The sequence below is a fragment of the Belonocnema kinseyi genome, chromosome 7, assembly GCF_010883055.1.
Source record: "Belonocnema kinseyi isolate 2016_QV_RU_SX_M_011 chromosome 7, B_treatae_v1, whole genome shotgun sequence".
NCBI lineage: Eukaryota > Metazoa > Arthropoda > Insecta > Hymenoptera > Cynipidae > Belonocnema > Belonocnema kinseyi.
The window spans coordinates 135,448,214-135,461,818 of record NC_046663.1 but is presented as its reverse complement, the minus strand read 5'-3'; the positions used below and the strand labels follow the sequence as shown (position 1 = coordinate 135,461,818).

Sequence of the window (13,605 nt, the reverse complement as noted above, 5' to 3'; positions counted from 1 at the left end):
CATATACTGGAACTTTATATTCTCGACAATTGTTTCTGTTGCTTACTCGAGGCCTGACATGGTTCTTCTTGACTTCGAGAAGCGAACCATGTTCGTTATCGACTTTTCGGCACCAGCTGACAAAAACATCATATATATATATTTAGATTAAGCACTGTCTAAATGATTATTATTTATGATCTAAAATACATTTCCTTATTCCACCTGCATGTATCCTAGAGTATTTTGTAGAGCACAGATAAAGTTAAAATTCAGCGAATTGTTTAGCCAGTGCTGATTACTGAGCCTCACCTGCATGTGTCATCATTCTTTTCATTTGACTGAGAATACTTTCTTCATTATTCTTTTCACATAGGATTGTATAATAAAAATTTGATCCATGCAGGGGGAGGGATGTAATAAACCACACCGGATTTTTACAGCTAACGTCCTCGTTGGCTACATGCAGCGGGGAATCAAGAAATGTTCATTTAATTCTATGCATTGATAAGGTGTAATTATTCATTTAGAGCATCTATTGCTCTTGCGTTTTTACTATTCGGAGAGTACATTTTTAGCTGTTGGTTTACAGTTCTTCAAATTTTAGACTTTCAGATATTCTAGTTATAAAAATTACAATCTTTGGATAGGAATTTTTACAACCTCACATGGTTTATTGATTATTCCCGCATCTTTCCCATTTTCGTTGTTGATGACGTTTGTGGATGTTCTCGGTGTTACAGACGGTGTTTGAGATGAAGCATGCATACTTGTAGTTCTTTTTAGTACATGCTGATGTGGTTGTTGGTTGCGAGCCGACGTCTTCATGTTCGTCAAGGGTATTGAAATTCTATTCGTAGATTCCTCTGTCCTAGGATGGAAGCTGGAAGGTGTGTTGGTTCGTAGACAGCTTATTATAGTTGTTATAATTGCCAGTAATTTGAGTGGTAACAGACAATCATCAGTCCAACTGATAGCTGTCCCATGCCAGCATAGGCCCCGTGAAGTAGAGCTCACAATGTGCCTCCTAGCATGTCTTTGCATACTGGCCTCGTACAACTGAATCTCCAATTGGTCCAGAGTCTGCTCATTCTCCTCGAAGTCTTCATCCTTATAAGATGGAGCTTTAGCGATTTGGAATCCTTCAAAGCTGTGGTTTTGATGTTGCGATATTACTGATGACAGTTGTAGCAAGTCCAGAGATAGTGTCGGTTCATAAATCATCTCTGACGTTCCTCTTGTTAACGGGGATGCGGGTAGGGTGATATCGCGCATTCTCATTACACATCCTGGAGCTAGTGGCATAAGCCTTGTCCCGGTTAGTTGTATAGAGGTATCCTTTTGTGCAGGACACTTCACTAGTGCGATGATTTCAGCCACGAGGGAGTACAGCCAGGCTCCTAAGGTCTCCAAGTGAATCCACGTTGAGACTGTTTTGTGAGTTATCCTGGCGTCACAAAACTTTAGACCATCTATCGTTGGTTGAATCAGTAGTTGACTTTCGCAGGATGATCGTCTAGCCGATTCATAGATTGGCGAGTTGATATAGAAAATGTATTTGTCAAAAAACACGTTACATGACTCCTTCTTGTTTAGGTAAAATAGGATATACGTCCTTTGTAAGTTCTCCATGGCAATATGGGTATGCTCCGAATGCACACAGGCCCTACTTGCTTTGTTCAGGGGTATTGACTGATCCACTGGTAACGGATGTATCCGGTATACAGAGAATTCGGTCCTCTCGATCAATGGGATGTCCAGCAGGATCCTTATTGTTCCGTTTTTACAGATTACCATAACCTTGGCGATGGTTGCTAGATCTTTAGTGCTAACCTTTGGTCCAGGGAGAGGGAATTCCCAATCTCTTGCATGATCCTGCACATCTCTGTAAATTGGCTTTAATTGGTCGGAGGTCAAATGGGCCGGATTTAGTTTCCTATCTCTTACATAGTGGATCACATCCAGTAATTCAGTGGCAGATCTTATGTATTCATTCAATCCCACCTCTAGGGAGTGAAGCATGTTCTGTAACATTTCCGCCACATTCAAGGTATACATGGCTTGATCAGCTTGTTTGGTCTTGTATAGCATCTGGGTGAGTTCTCCTCGCATTATCTCCTGTTCTTTCTCCAGCTGTTTGCTTCTGGAGTGGATCTTATCCATTTGTGCCCTGAGAATATGCGTCTGTTTTCCCATCAGATGCGTGAGGTTGGAGGCAGCCTGGCTCATGTTGTCGATCTCTGCTTCGATACGTTGTCCATCATCATAATTCAAGAGTCCCGCAACGGGTCCAAAAATTCCTCCGATGAATCCCAACATCGGTGCAGTACGCCTCACTCTCATTCCAGAGGTTAACCTCGGGGGGTATTCTTTCTTGAAATTATGGCTTAAGTCACACATTTCTTCTTTGATTTGCTTTTGGTAGTTCTCAGCGGTATCGAACTTGGCATTCACGTGATATTCCTTAATAGCGCTGTCGCATCCATAGCCCATCAAAGGTTGACAAAATTTGGGTAGGTTCTTGTACCGAATTTGATACCCGATTAATGCTTCGTGTACCTTATCCAACTGCAGAAAAGTAACTATTCTGCAGGTGCCTGTAATTCTTTTCATTGGTGTTAAATATTCAAAATACACCCCGATGCTATTCTGGAATGGAGTAACACGATATCCAGAATCTTCATTGTTCGGGTGTGAGACAGGAATAAGAAGCGTTAAAACCAATATCCCTAGGAGTTCCATCTCCAGTATTTTTATCTGGAAAGAAAAGGTGGTTAGCTACTTTTAGGGTATTTTTGGAAGTTGAATGTACACCATCAGAATTCAAAAATCGATCGTATGGTCGTGTAGATTTATTCACTGTTTTCGACCCTTCATGGTGCATTTCTAACTTCAGCGTTTCTCCAATCATGACGTAGATGCCCTCCTAACCTCAGCAATGAGTTACGAGGAGCTTATTAGCATGCTTAGTGAATCGCTTTCCATTGTCAGCTTCCAGGGTTACATTGTTGTTAGCAGTGAATCCTACAATGGTAAAAGGGCCATCGGCACGACTAGCAAATTTCCCTTCCCTTACGTCCCTGACTACATGAACCTGATCACTTAGTTTCGCGTTTAGAGGTCGAGATTTTCGGTCATTTGTTTCTTCAGATCTTAATTTAGCCTTCGTTAAATTTTTAGCGGCTAACTTTAGTATTTCCTTTAACCTAACTAGCAAGTCTCGTAAGTACAGTCCGTAGGTTTCCTCCTCCTCTTCCTGTGGGAGTGAAGTTGGAATTCTGGCCATTCTTCCAAACGCCAACTCATAAGGTCTGAAATTTGTGGCCTCATGCACTGAGCTATTATAAGCAAACATAGCGAAGGGGAGTAATCGATCCCAGTCATCATAGTCGTTTGCATAGTGCTTGACATAGTCCGTTAAGACGATGTCACTCCTCTCCAGGGATCCATTTGTTTGAGGGCGATACCCAGAGGTTATCAGAGGCTTTACCTTAAATATTTTTTCGAGCTTTCTCATCAAGTTGCACACGAAGCTTCCTCCCCGGTCTGTCAAGATGTATTAAGGGCACCATATTGTGAAAATAAGTTTGTAGCTACGGCGTGAGCAATTGTAGTTGACGGTTCCCACTTGGCGTTGTAGGCAATTTATAGACGGTGTCCATGGAGACTTTATAAAATGGTTCAGCGGGAGTGTCTGTTATAATAATTGGCTCCCGAATGCGCGCACGCACGAGCTTATTTTCAAGGCAGCTCTTACAATCACGGATGTGTCCGGTTACATTGTTGCGCAGTCCTGGCCAGGTATATCTTTCCCTAATCCACGTATACGTCTTGGCGATTCCTTTATGGCCAGCTATCAGACTCCCATGATATTCTGCGATGATTTTGGATCGCAGCTCCTCCGATGGGACCTCAATTATGTTATTCTGAGGGAATGACCCTAATAGCTCTCCTAAATTAGCCATCCTACAAGTTGATTGATTATTCCGTTTTAAGGCGGTAAATAAGTTTTGCAATCCTTTGGTCACTTTGTTCCAGTCAACCTCATCATTGTGTCTCTGTTGAACCACAATTAAATAAGTTTTATTTTGAACAAGGGGTGTAACCAAAACTTGCCCTATTTTTGGTCTGCTATTCCAGATGTCTTGAAAATCTAGATGATTAGTAGCGATCAGAAGTTTTGCTATTGGATTTGCAGGCTCACAATCCTCCAAAATAAAATGAGCGTAGTTGTCGTGTTCATAAGTTAGGGGTTCGGTCCATTTATGAGTTATGGTAGGCCTGAGAGGCCCAACAGTGATGGATTTGTCTGCCGTATCTTCTATGTTTTTGTGAGATATTGTTAATGTTGGCGGATCAATATATGGTGCGTTTATTTTTATCCAAGGATTGTACGTTGTTGTTTGGTCGCGGGACGATTCCTTGATTTTTTCTCCTGTTGCAACCGTCGCGGCTGCATCTTTGGGTTTTTGTTTTGGAGAGTCAAGTCGTCAGTCGATTTTTCTCCATTCCTGGGTTTCACAAATGGAATCGATCGAGCGGACATTACCTTTTTGGGCCACCCCGGATTTTTGTTCGGGTGGCTTTTGATTTGTGGTTTGTTCTTCCGATTCTTTTTGCACACGTTCAAGTGTAGGTAGTTAAGAGGATAGACACGATCCTTGACCTTGTTCGATGCGCACGTTTTCTCATAATTCTGTAGGAAGTTTTGTATCCGATCCGCGAATAGTTGGTCATCATACTCATCACATGGGTCAAGAGCCTCTAATCTTTGCAGTAGCTCTGGATCATCTTCACCTTCTGAGACATGGGTGCAAGCTAATTCGACAGTCTTGTCCATTCCTTCATGATCCCCTTTTAGAGAGTCTGGTCCAATTCCGGACAAATTTACTCCACGTTCGCTTAAGGTTTATTCGAACTGAAAAAAGGATTTCTGCAGCTCTTTTTTTAGGCTAGATGCGTTGGAATGTTCCTGTGTTGAGTCCTGCCCTTGATTTTTTCTTCTATTTCACTCTCTTCACTATCGGTCGTTTGAGCGAGCAGGTTTTTTATCGTAGGGTATATATTACAGGTTATTAATTCAGGATCGACTTCCGTTTTTCTTGGAACAGGGATAGATAGAATGGGTTCCTTGTCTATTTCCTCTCGAGCTAGTCGATCAGCTGCCTCATTCCCTTCTATTCCTTGATGGGAGGGCACGTGATTCCAGGTTACATCCAGATGTTTCGGGGCGGCGTCTAGGTTTTCGAATTCTTCCCGGTTTTTGACTGGTTTATTGTCATACGTTTTCCAGTCGTTGGTTTTCCACCGTGGAATCCATTCCGTCGCACATCTGATTACGATTTTTGAATTGGTGTTTCTTCGCAATTTCTGAATTCCTGCTTTATAAGCTTGATGTAGGGCTTCTATTGCGGCCTCAACTTCTGCCGCATTGTTGGTTTGTCGACCATTTGTCGGACATTATATGTACATGCTCCATCTATATATACATCTAAGTAGGGGTCTTAAATTGGACTTAGCCAATGGCTAGGCGGAGGTGCGCTAGGGGGAGCACTCTTAGGTGGGGTCTGAATTTTCTTGGACAGAGTCTTAGGCTCCTGTCCTGGGAGAACACTGTGTGATTTTCGGAACACAGGTGGTTCGGAATTCTCATCATCCGAAGTGGATGCCTCAAGTGTGGATTCGCTACTGCTTGAAGGTACCTTGTATTCTATTCATTGTTTCCCCCTCGTGAGTCTCTTAGCCATTCCGCTTTGGTTGGATTCCGGCATTTTTATTCCGGCTGGAGGTTGGTAGTTTTCCTCAAGATCATTGGGAGCCGATGTCGCCATTCATCTTCGTCGTTGAGCCGTAGCTACTTCGACCTTTGACGAAAGCTGACTTGGCTTAGCCTTCGCTGGTGTAAAGGTAGCGTTTCGAGGTACTGCCAGCTTTCGGGTCTTCCCTTTGCTTAATGAGTCCTGTTCCACGGAGATTGGGCGTTTTAGTATAGATTTGGGAGGTTGTGATACCTTTTGCGGTTTACTAGCGGTGCTACCTATATTGCTGGGGGCTCTAGAACGAGTTTTGCGTTCTAATTCGGCCACGAGCTTTGTTGCATTTTTAGGTGAAGGGGTATTTAGGGATATTTCGGGTAAAACTCGCCCCGTATCCGCTTGATCATAAATCACCATTACACGGTTGTATTCCTTTTCTTCGTGATTGTTATAATTCCGTTGGGGTGATGGTCGCCCCAGCTGATCCCTGAGTTCTTGTGAGTCGGTGAAGCCTTCGGAGTCCCTGTGATTTTGGATTTCCCCTTCTTGAGTAGGATTCCCTGATAGGGCTTTCACTACTCCATTCAGCTTCCCCCTTTTTATACTCGAAAGTAAATCGGTAATCTTTCAGTTTTAACCTCCACTTTATCATTCTTGATCATGCGTTATCCACATATGTGGTCCAATGCACTGGCTCATGGTCACATGCCAGAATAAACTCCCTGCCGTACAAATATGGTCAAAAGTTTCCTACTGTATATAGGACGGCCAGGCACTCCTTTTCTACTTTGTCGTATTTCAGCTTGCACTCGTCCAATATTTTGGAAAAATAGGCTATTGGCATATCCATTTTCTCTTTTTCCTGAGTAAGTACGGGTCCGACCGCGTGATCCAAAGCATCTGTAGTTAGCTTCAAAGGTTTGTAAAAATCTGGGTATTGTAGTATAGGGCTACTACACAGGTATCGTCGGAGTTGTCTAAAACTCTCTCTTTGCTCGGGTCCCCAAATCAAGGGTACATTCTTTTTTAAAAGTTCAGTTAGCGGTTTTGCCTTTTTCGCATAATCCTTGATGAAACGTCGATTGTACCCTGATAGGCACAAGAACTGGCGCACGTTCCTTACGGTTTTACGGACTGAGAAATTCTTGATAGCCACGATCTTGTCTGGGTTAGGTCACACCCCATCTCGGCCAACAATGTGTCCCAAATAGGCTACCTCAGTGCGTAAGAATACGCACTTGTCGAGCTGGAGTTTAAGATTGGCTTTCCGAAGCCTCTCGTATAGTCTTTTGACTCTACATTCATGTTCGTCGAGTGATTTTGAGTGTGGAACGATGTCATCCGCATAAATAAAGCTTCACTTCCGTGCATCCCTGTTAGCACGCTATCCATCATTCGTTGGAAGATATTGGGGGCGTTTTTATACCCATGGGCATCCTTAGGTACTCATAATGTCCCCTTGCCTTAGAAAAGGCGGTTTTGGTTCTCGTCCGGATGGGTTTCCATGTGGTGGTATCCACTGGCTAAGTCGAATACTGAGAAGTATTGAGCTTTCCCCAGTTGATCCAGGATATCGATAATTTTTGGTAGGGGATACGCGTCTCCTATCACCTTTTCTTTTAGGAGTTTATAGTCTACCACTATTCTCTATTTCCGAATTCCTGAGGCATCCTTCTTTTTGGACATTATTAAAATTGGTGAGTTATATGGCGATTTAAACTCCGTAACTATGCCGCTCTTGTATTGCTTTTCAATTTGGGAGAGCACTTCCTCTAATGTTGCCTGAGGACGTCTGTAGGGTTTTTTTTGCGACAACCTTCTCATCTATTGTTGGAATGCGGTGTTGTCGTAAATTAGTACAAGACAGTCTCTCGCCAGTTAGCTGAAATGTATCCGGGAACTCTTCCACCCATCTATACACATACTCTATTTCCTTGTCGGACAAATGAGATATATGTAGGGCATTTTTCACCCTTTAAGCACGATTGGTTTTAAAGTTAGTTGTTTCCTAAGGTCCTTCTGGAGTTATGTCCTGAGAATCGCTCTCGGACTTGCCTTGTCCTGGGAATTCATAGGCGTCATAAGGGTACATTTCCTGAGGAGAGACCTCGAATTCTGAGTCTTCTACGGTTGTGTTTATGGCGAAAGCATGGCAAACTCCTTCTTTGCAAGTTACTACAGCTTCGCCGAGGAATATCGTTGAAGAAGTATTTACTCGAGGGAGATATTTCTCTATCACGTCTAGATTGGATATATCAACTGAGACTTCTTGTCGGGTCCTAGCCTGAATTTTCAATGTCCTTGAGAACGGTGTTACTTCTTCTTTGAGGGCCCTCTTCGCTTCTCTGGATTCCTTGTCCAAAAAATATATAGGTGTAATAGGTTTTGAAATAGTCGCCAGGGTGTTGTGGCGTCAGGAGAGTTGGGCTTGTTCCTGTCGGAGATAGGGGCGTCCTGTAATTCCAGCACTAGACACAGGGAAATTATTTCTTACAATGTGAAATTCCACAGGGGTATCCAGAATAGGTAAATTCAGGGTGCCTATTCTTTTTGCGGGATGATTTGTTATTCCCGCCAGGAGGACTGCTTGCTCAGAATTAAATTCTACTTCCGATTTTAGAGTTCCTATTTTTATTAGTCTCACATCGGATCCGGGGTCCACGAGGAAATTCGCGTATTTTTCTTGGAACTAGTCGCATGAAATTTTTACGACGGGGGAGTCCTTTGATGATCGCCCCGTTCGTAAGACCGTATTGAGATTGGTTTGTATGAAGTCGCAGACTGTGGACGCTCCTGTGATACAGATCTCTTGGTCGCGTCCTGGCCAGGAGTCGGGTTTAAGTTTAAATCCTTTAAAGGTCCTGGAGAGCTGGATCTTGAAGATGGCTTAGATGGACTCTTTCAGATTAGATGATTTTGTCCCATAGGATACATGAGGTATTGGGCATATGGGAACAGCATTCCATTTGCGGGTATTGCATGCGTCATTTTCATGTAGGGAGCCTGGGGAGCCATAAATGGGGCTACATGCCCATAGCACTGCTTCATCATTTGAGCATAATTTCCTGGAACGTATCCAGGCTGTGGAGTATAAGCACAGATAGGTGACAAGGTTATTGACTTAGTACTCTTCCTGTTTTTTTTTTAATTACTTTTGTTTCGCCAGTCATTTGTTTGGAGTATGGGCTGGGAGGTCCATTTGCATCTTTTTCTTCTCCTCTTCTAGAGACGTGATAAGATGAAAACTGCATCTTTGCTCGTTCAGTGTGTTGCAACCTTTCTTCCACATGCACTGCGTATTCTAAGGCTTGGAAGAGGTCTTCTGGGTTTCTTAAATCCACGAAGTTGGACATTTCGTCAGGCAGTCCTCAAATTAACGCGTCTAGAGCACAATCCATGACTGGCTTGAGCATTATGTCACTCTCTTTCACATTACCGTGTTTGTGTTATATTTGCTTTCAAGGTCGTGTTTTGCCCCACTGAGCAACCCTTGGAGTCTGTCGTAGTAGTCACAGACAGATTCTTGTTGTGTCATTCGTAGATTTACTATTGCCTCGAAATACGACTGGTATTTTTTTGAGGGGGCAAACCGTTTTTTTAAAGTGGGAAAGCAATTCGTTGATTGTTTTGAATTGCTTTTCCCTCACACTATCCCGAGCCATACCCTTCAGTTTGGAGAGCACAGCCCTGATAAACATGGGCTCTGTAGATTATTTAACGAATACGGCTCCATTACAAACATCTTGGATAAATTCTCCTAGTGGAGGTTTCTTCCCGTTGAACTCCGGTATATGATAGGTACTTGTCTGCACGTTCATATTCTCCAATAGGGAATTCATGACTAGGCTTGCATCCAGCATGGCAATAGGATTTGTGATGTTTGGGATTCCCGTCATCAGGCCGTGGACGATACTTTGGTTGATTTGGGGATCAACTTTTAATTATTCCGATACTATACTAATTTAATCATTATTAATTCATATTAGAACTGTTAATCTCGCGTAATTTTGTTAGAGGGAATAAAGACTCAATTTGCCCTGGGGTACTGGAATTTCTTGGGATAGAAATTTATAGTCGGACTGAGATTTCTTTATAAATTCTCCCGATTCAGAGGTACGTGTCTATTATCTCACTTTTATCAGGATGAGGATTATAGCAAGGATAAGATTCGGGAAATAAAAGTCCTGGAGAGCTGGACTGCCTACGGACTACTTAGAGAATCTCTACATCTGAATCGGAGTTGACATTATCGTTTCGGCCTCAGAATCAATAGAGGAGTCTATTTCTATAAGCTCTGCTTGCCGTATACTGGTTAGAGCTTCTTCCCTAATAGCCAATCTCCTTTGTTGGATTGCTTCACCTAACGGGGAGTCAATAGTTATGACCTCTATATTAGCTATGGGTGCTAGTTCAGAGACTGGCTTAGCTGGTTGTTGTATATTATGGAGCAAGCAACGATTTTATTTACACGAGATGTTTTAGCTCGTTTTTCTCTTTTTACCACCCCGGATTTTTGTATATTTTCAATCTGAGGAGGGGTCATTTTAAGTCAGAGGAGTGAAGTTTCTCGTAGCGTGGCTGCTTTAGACCGCGCGGGAGAAACGGAGGGAGTATTTGGATTATATTTCTCAAATACATTTACTCCGCCTTTCTTCTTTGAAGAAAGATCGAATGCTCAGATGCAGCGTGATCCTCCCCTCGCTAAAGCGGCAGTTCTGGTCAGAGCGGAAGAGCCGCAATAAGTAATAAAATTGTCATTTCTAAAAAAAAAATATAAAAACCATTACTTCGCCAATCTTCGGAAAAAGAATATCAAATGCTCGAGACGCAGCTTGAACCTTCCCTAGCTAAAGCGGTAGTTCTGTTCAGCGTGGAAGAGCCCCTTAAGTATATATTTTGAGCAGACTCAAAATATATACTAATGTGATTTTGATTTTCTTTTATTGGATATAGGAGGGATAAATGTATTTTAGAATTTTACCTTCATTAACCGTATTATGTAATGTTATTATACGCTAATTTCTTAGAAGTGATAGCAAAATAATCTTTTGGTTATTGGGAAGAATCACGCCTAGCGTAATTTGCCAACTCAATGAAGGCTTGGGCTGTTTTAAGGGAAGCTTCCAAAAAGTCTTTAAATTTTTTGTCATGAGTTATAGGCGGGCATACGAAATCTGGATCGGTGATTTCTATAGAAGAAATGGGGACTCATTCCGTTGGAGTAGCTCGGCTAGTAGATGGCTGAGGGCTAGTATTAGAAATTTCAATTGAAGGACCTGCCTCTATTTTTTAGCTTTTGTGGAATTTGCTCAGACTTGGTATATTACTCTGAGATCTTGAGATTCTCGGACTTTTCTCCCCGCCCTATGTCTGGGTTTGCGAATTTGAGTGATGTTCATTTTATCTTCTGAAATTTCTTAAACCTAACATTCCCATTTGAATGCCCCCCTCCCTTTTTTTGTTATTTCTATCAAATCTCCTCGGCCAAACGGCCTAGTCAATATGATTTACCTTGGGAATCCTCGAGTCAGCCAGACGGCCGGGAGTTTTCTTCAGTTATTTATTTCGGAAAGAAATCGAATTACTTGACTATTTATGGCAAACTTTTATTTCGGCCAGACGGCCTAAATATTCAGTTGTTAAATTAAGCACTTATTTTGGTCAGATGGCCTAAATAATTACTCCACAAGACAATCATTTCGGCCATTCGGCCTAAACAATTAATTAGTCAAATAATAAGAATATTCGAGAATCGTTAATTTGAGTAAGGTATTCTTATTTGAACAAATTGTCTATTCGGCCAGGCGGCCAATCCAATTTTATCCCTTCCAAATATTCATTTCGGCCAAACGGCCTAAATGTATAATTAGTAGAACAATTATTTTGGCCAGACGGTCTAAATATTTATTCTATTGTTACCTAATTCAAATTTTCGAGATAATTTTAGTTCGCTAGTAACAAAGAGTAACTAGTAGCGAAGCCGATAGTATTAGCGCATAAACACTAATCCCACTGCTGCCGCGAACAGTTCGTTACAATCCAACGTTTATGACGTGATTGCATTAAGAAATAACTTGAGAAGATAAAGTGAAAAGATAATGTCCTTCCATAATGTACTACACAAGAATCAAATGGTAGGTAGTCGGATCTCGGAGAAAATTCCAAACTGTCACCCCAGAGAGACTGGATTGTTTTATTTTCGTGGGGATCGTTGTTGATTATCCCTATCCGGGATGCTAATTCCTTTTGTAGGTTATGTGGAAACTAACTTGGGAGAGGGTGTGAGAAATAACATCGGGACACCTATTTCAAGCAGAACTGTAGAGGTTGAGTTTATTTTACGGGTGACATAATCATTATACACCTTTAATATAGTAAACGTTAAAGGCACACTTATCAATAATAGACATAATCATTTGGTACGATACAGACTCACCCATTGTCCTTTGTTGGTTCGAATAATTTTATACTTATGTTCTACCTAAAATAAGGAACTGAGTAGTGAAGTCCTATGCCAATTCCCCATTATAGGGCTTTAGATTATTAAACGCACACTCAAGATTCCGTTGTTTAAGACAACTTTAGTCCTAGGTACACTGTTCACAAGCACCTAGCTCCCACTTTAACCTTGTTTCACATTGAATCTAAGTTTACAGAGAAGAGGCAATAGTCGGTTTTGAACCTGAGTTTATCTCGTACTCTCCTAGTCTCGAGAAAATCCCTATTTCCCTTTTCCCTATAAAGTCGGATTCCAACTTTGGGTTCAGATTCTCCTTCGTTTTGAGATATGAGGGAGAATCTTTTACTCTGGGTCTCGTCGCTCCCGAATAATAAAAGAATTTCGAATCTTTTTCAAAAGATAAAAATCTAGAAAGGTCATATGGGATTGCCCCACATCGAATTTTGCCTAAAGGATCGAAAAGATCTACTGATTGACCTAAACACTTGTCGGACCCGAGTTTTCCTAGTTTAACGTCTTTTAGCGGTATGCTTGCAGGCGTTAAATAGGAAAATCTTAGAAAGAGTCGGGTTTACGCGTCCTACTTTCTTTAAGGATTTTTAACTGTAAATTTGACTCCTAGATTCCCCGATAACGACGGTGCTTTAAGTGACGGCGAGTATACGACCGGACGGGCAAGTAAAACTCTCGATCTATCACCGATCTCTTATCTGGAGAAAGAAACTTCTTGAACTGCCTAGATTATTTGCCGTTAATTTCCTTTATTGATGTCTTGTCGGAGAAGTGAGTGGGATATATTTTTAAGACAGGAATTTTTGACTGGAGGAAGTCAGTGGCGTCATACGAAACAAAGGAATATGATCGACTAGCCTTATGTCACTTTTCTGCAATTGCTTACATTTTTGTATTATGGTCTTAGGGCAAGTGTGGGACAGGAAATTAGTCTGCAGAATTCTGAAATTCCATCGACAATAATTGTTCATTCATTCACAGATATAAAAGCTTAAAAATTTATGATTTGAAACCAAAATTATTAGAAATTATACTGTAGGTCTTGCCTTTCAACTTAAATTAGAAGGTATTTATTTCGCTTGACCTTTAGTTGGATAAGGCGGACCTTCATTACACTGGGAATTTTTTGAATGGTGGAAATCCACTGATTCCTTCTCTTTTATTGAGTTTTTAAGTTTTCCCATAGCTAGGGGTGTTAGCGGTGAGGGTGGTTAAGTAAGAACGGGAGGAATCAGGTAAACGACGGAGGAAAGATAACGGAGTAGGCGAGGCAATATCGAGATAGGCAGCATACATGCTCGTGGTCCGGTGCATGAATAGGCATAATATAATTATATTTACACAATTTCATGATCGGAACTTTTTAACATTTAATTTTTTTTTGTTTTAGTTCTTCAG

The 13,605-nt window shown here is 41.6% G+C and overlaps 1 protein-coding gene across 1 annotated transcript in view; it reads right to left on the bottom strand.

The window, feature by feature from the left end:
* Nucleotides 1-537: 537 nt before the first annotated feature.
* Nucleotides 538-13,605, bottom strand: part of LOC117175810 — a 50,813-nt gene continuing 37,745 nt past the window's right edge. The window contains exon 2 of the mRNA XM_033365561.1: nt 538-2,736. Coding sequence (XP_033221452.1) covers nt 613-2,721 — 2,109 coding nt within the window. The 5' untranslated portion in view covers nt 2,722-2,736 and the 3' untranslated portion in view covers nt 538-612. The remainder of the gene's footprint in view (nt 2,737-13,605) is intronic.